Source organism: Nothoprocta perdicaria, unplaced genomic scaffold (genome assembly GCF_003342845.1).
Source record: "Nothoprocta perdicaria isolate Ctin4 unplaced genomic scaffold, notPer1 scaffold_138, whole genome shotgun sequence".
NCBI lineage: Eukaryota > Metazoa > Chordata > Aves > Tinamiformes > Tinamidae > Nothoprocta > Nothoprocta perdicaria.
The window spans coordinates 1,524,054-1,526,737 of record NW_020454516.1 but is presented as its reverse complement, the minus strand read 5'-3'; the positions used below and the strand labels follow the sequence as shown (position 1 = coordinate 1,526,737).

Below are 2,684 nucleotides of genomic sequence, written 5' to 3'. Positions count from 1 at the left end.
AAAAGAAAAGAAAAGAAAAGAAAAGAAAAGAAAAGAAAAGAAAAGAAAAGAAAAGAAAAGAAAAGAAAAGAAAAGAAAAGAAAGGATTTAAATAAGAGTTTTTCACTAAGTGAAAATGCCCAAAGCTGCAGAATGAGAGCGTGGCCGGTGGTGTCCGGGCAGGGGCCGCGCACGCTCCCCACCTCCGTCCCGCCGAGCGGCCGCCGCTTCCCCTTATTTAGTTTTCTTTTCTTTTTCTCTTTCTTCCTTTTTATTTTTCTTTTTAATTTACTTTTTTTTCTTATTTTTAATGTACGAAACCGTTAGGATTCGCGGGGAGCTCCCGCGCTTGCTTTCGGCAACGCGGCGCCGCGTCCTTTGAAGCGGCTCGAACTGAAAGAGCTTTTCCCTAAACGAGCAAAAAAAAAGAAAAAAAGAAAAAAGAAAAAAAAAAGAGAGAGAGAGAGAGGAAAAAAAAAAAGAAGAAAGAAAACAAAAGGGGGGAGAGAAAAAAAAAAAGAAAACGGAAAAGCGGGAGCGCGGGGAGAGCGAAGAGGCGCGGGGAGAACCCGAGCGGGGCTGCGYTGCAGCCGCGGCGCTCGCCGGGGTTGGGGTGTAAACAGCCGGTGCAAGTGCATTTGGGGGAGARAAAAAAGAAAAATAACAACGAATTTTTGTCCAGATTCCTTGCGGGCTCCGCGCGCGCGGGGCAGCCGGGCTCCCCCTGCGCGGGGCTGCGCCTCATTTTCAGCCGGCGGGCGCGCAGGGCGGACGGGGCGGACGCGGCTTCTCTTTCTTTTCCCCTTCTTTTCCTTTCTTTTTTTTTGTGAAGGCTCCCGGTCGGGCCGGGGTCCCCGCGCCCCCCCGCGCTCCCTCGCCTCCCCGGTGTTTACCTCCCTAATGAGGGAGGCGGGGAAGGCGCCGCCTGAGTGACAGCGCGGGCCCCTGGGGGCGGCCGGGCCGGCGGCCGCGCCGCGGGGGGGACACGCACCCTAATAATGGGCATTATTAACCGGGGGAAGCGCGGTGGGTGCGCGGCTCCTTGCGCGGGGCGCCGCGCCGCTCACCGCGCTCCTCGCTCCTCCGCAGACTGGCAAAAGACCGAGGCGCAGAAGCGGCGCGAGCAGCTCTTGCTGGACGAGCTCGTTCTTCTCGTGAACAAACGGGACGCGCTGGTCAGGGACCTGGACGCGCAGGAGAAGCAGTGAGTGCGGCGGGCAGGGCGCGCAAAGTGCGCGCGGAGCCCGGCACCGGGACGGGGGCAGCGGGGCCGGGATCGGGCCCGGGGGAAGCGGGAGCGCGGGCTGCGGAGCGGAGCGGGGCGCGCACCCCTTGATCGGCGCCTCTGTTGCAGGGCCGAGGAAGAGGACGAGCATTTGGAGCGGACCCTGGAGCAAAACAAAGGCAAGATGGCCAAGAAGGAAGAGAAATGCGTCCTGCAGTGACCGGCGCGCCCGCGCCCCGCAAAAACGTTGGCATGAGACTGGACGGAAAAAAAAAAAATGTTTTGGAAAAAAAAAAAAAAAAAAAAAAAAACTTTTTCCCTCTCCCTTTCCTTGGGGCAGGTGCGGGCCCGCTCGGCCGCGCTCGTGGGAGCGGGGTCCCCTTGCGGGCTCGGCGCTGGGATCGCCCCGGGCCTCGCCGAGCTCGGGAGAAGCAAAAGGGGAAAAAAAAAAAAAAAAAAAAGGAAAATAAAAAGAGTTTTCTGGGTCCTTTAGCGGGAGGGCTGGGTTGGAAATAATTTTTTTTTCTTTCCTTTTTTTTTTCGTAATAGAATTTGGGGAGGGGGAATGGGGGGAAAAAATCATGGGGAAGGGTTTCACCTAGTCCTGCCATATGTAATACTTCATACTTCATAAGCTCCCTACGTTTTATAGCCGGGGCAGCGCGGGGCGCGCAGGGGCCGCGGGTCCCGCCCGGGCCGCGCCGCCCACGCGCGTTATTTATTGTCGCCGGGCCCGGGGTCCCCCCCCGAGCCTCCCCCCTCCCGCCCCGCTTGGCTCCGTGTCGTCCTCGTGGTGTCCCCCGTCCCCCCCCTTCCCCACGCGTGTCCCGCTCTCGCCGCGTCCCTTTTGTGGAGCTCTTCTCTGTTTATTTATTACGATACCGAGTCACATATGAGATTTTCAATAAAAGCCGAATCTTTCTTACCGTAAGCGCCGCTTTCCTCGTTACCCGGCCGAGCTGCTGCGCGGGCCGGGGGGGACCCGCGGCCGGTCCCGGCCCCGAACGCGGCGCGCGGGGAAGTTTTTTCCTTCCCTTTCCATGGGAGGCACCGCGGGGGGAGGCCGGGGGCGCCGCCGCCCGGCTGCGCCCCGCGCAAACTGCGCGGGGGGACGCGCGGGCGCGCAGCGCTCTGCCCGGCTCCACAAAAATAAATTAAAAAAAAAAAAAAGGAGGAAAAAAAGTAAAAACTCCGGGCTTATTTTCTGATTTTTTTTTTCGGGGGGTGAGGGCTGCGCGGCCGCGGATCTCACCCGTCTCCGCGCGGCGCGGAGGTGCCGGGACCGCTCCGGGCTGGAAGGTGCCCCGCGGCGAAGCGGGGGGGCTGCCCGTTCCCCCCAGCCCTTCCTCCTCCTCCTCCTCCTCCTCCTCCTCGGCGTGAAGGGGCCGCGGCGCTCGGGTCGCGGCAGAGGCGCCGCCGGCTCCTGGGCCCGGCCGCCCCCTCCTCGCCCGAAAAAAAAGGGGGAAAAAAAAGGGAAAAA

The 2,684-nt window shown here is 59.8% G+C and overlaps 2 protein-coding genes across 6 annotated transcripts in view; both read left to right on the top strand.

The window, feature by feature from the left end:
• Positions 1-1,488, top strand: part of EHBP1 (EH domain binding protein 1) — a 163,893-nt gene extending 162,405 nt beyond the window's left edge. For all 5 annotated transcript variants that reach the window (XM_026033977.1, XM_026033974.1, XM_026033976.1 and 2 more), the window contains 2 exons: positions 1,069-1,183; positions 1,334-1,488. In XM_026033977.1, coding sequence (XP_025889762.1) covers positions 1,069-1,183; positions 1,334-1,424 — 206 coding nt within the window. In that variant the 3' untranslated portion in view covers positions 1,425-1,488. The remainder of the gene's footprint in view (positions 1-1,068; positions 1,184-1,333) is intronic.
• Positions 1,489-1,785: 297 nt separating this feature from the next.
• The window catches only part of OTX1 (orthodenticle homeobox 1), a 3,743-nt gene continuing 2,844 nt past the window's right edge, over positions 1,786-2,684 (top strand). The window contains exon 1 of the mRNA XM_026033990.1: positions 1,786-1,795. Coding sequence (XP_025889775.1) covers positions 1,786-1,795 — 10 coding nt within the window. The remainder of the gene's footprint in view (positions 1,796-2,684) is intronic.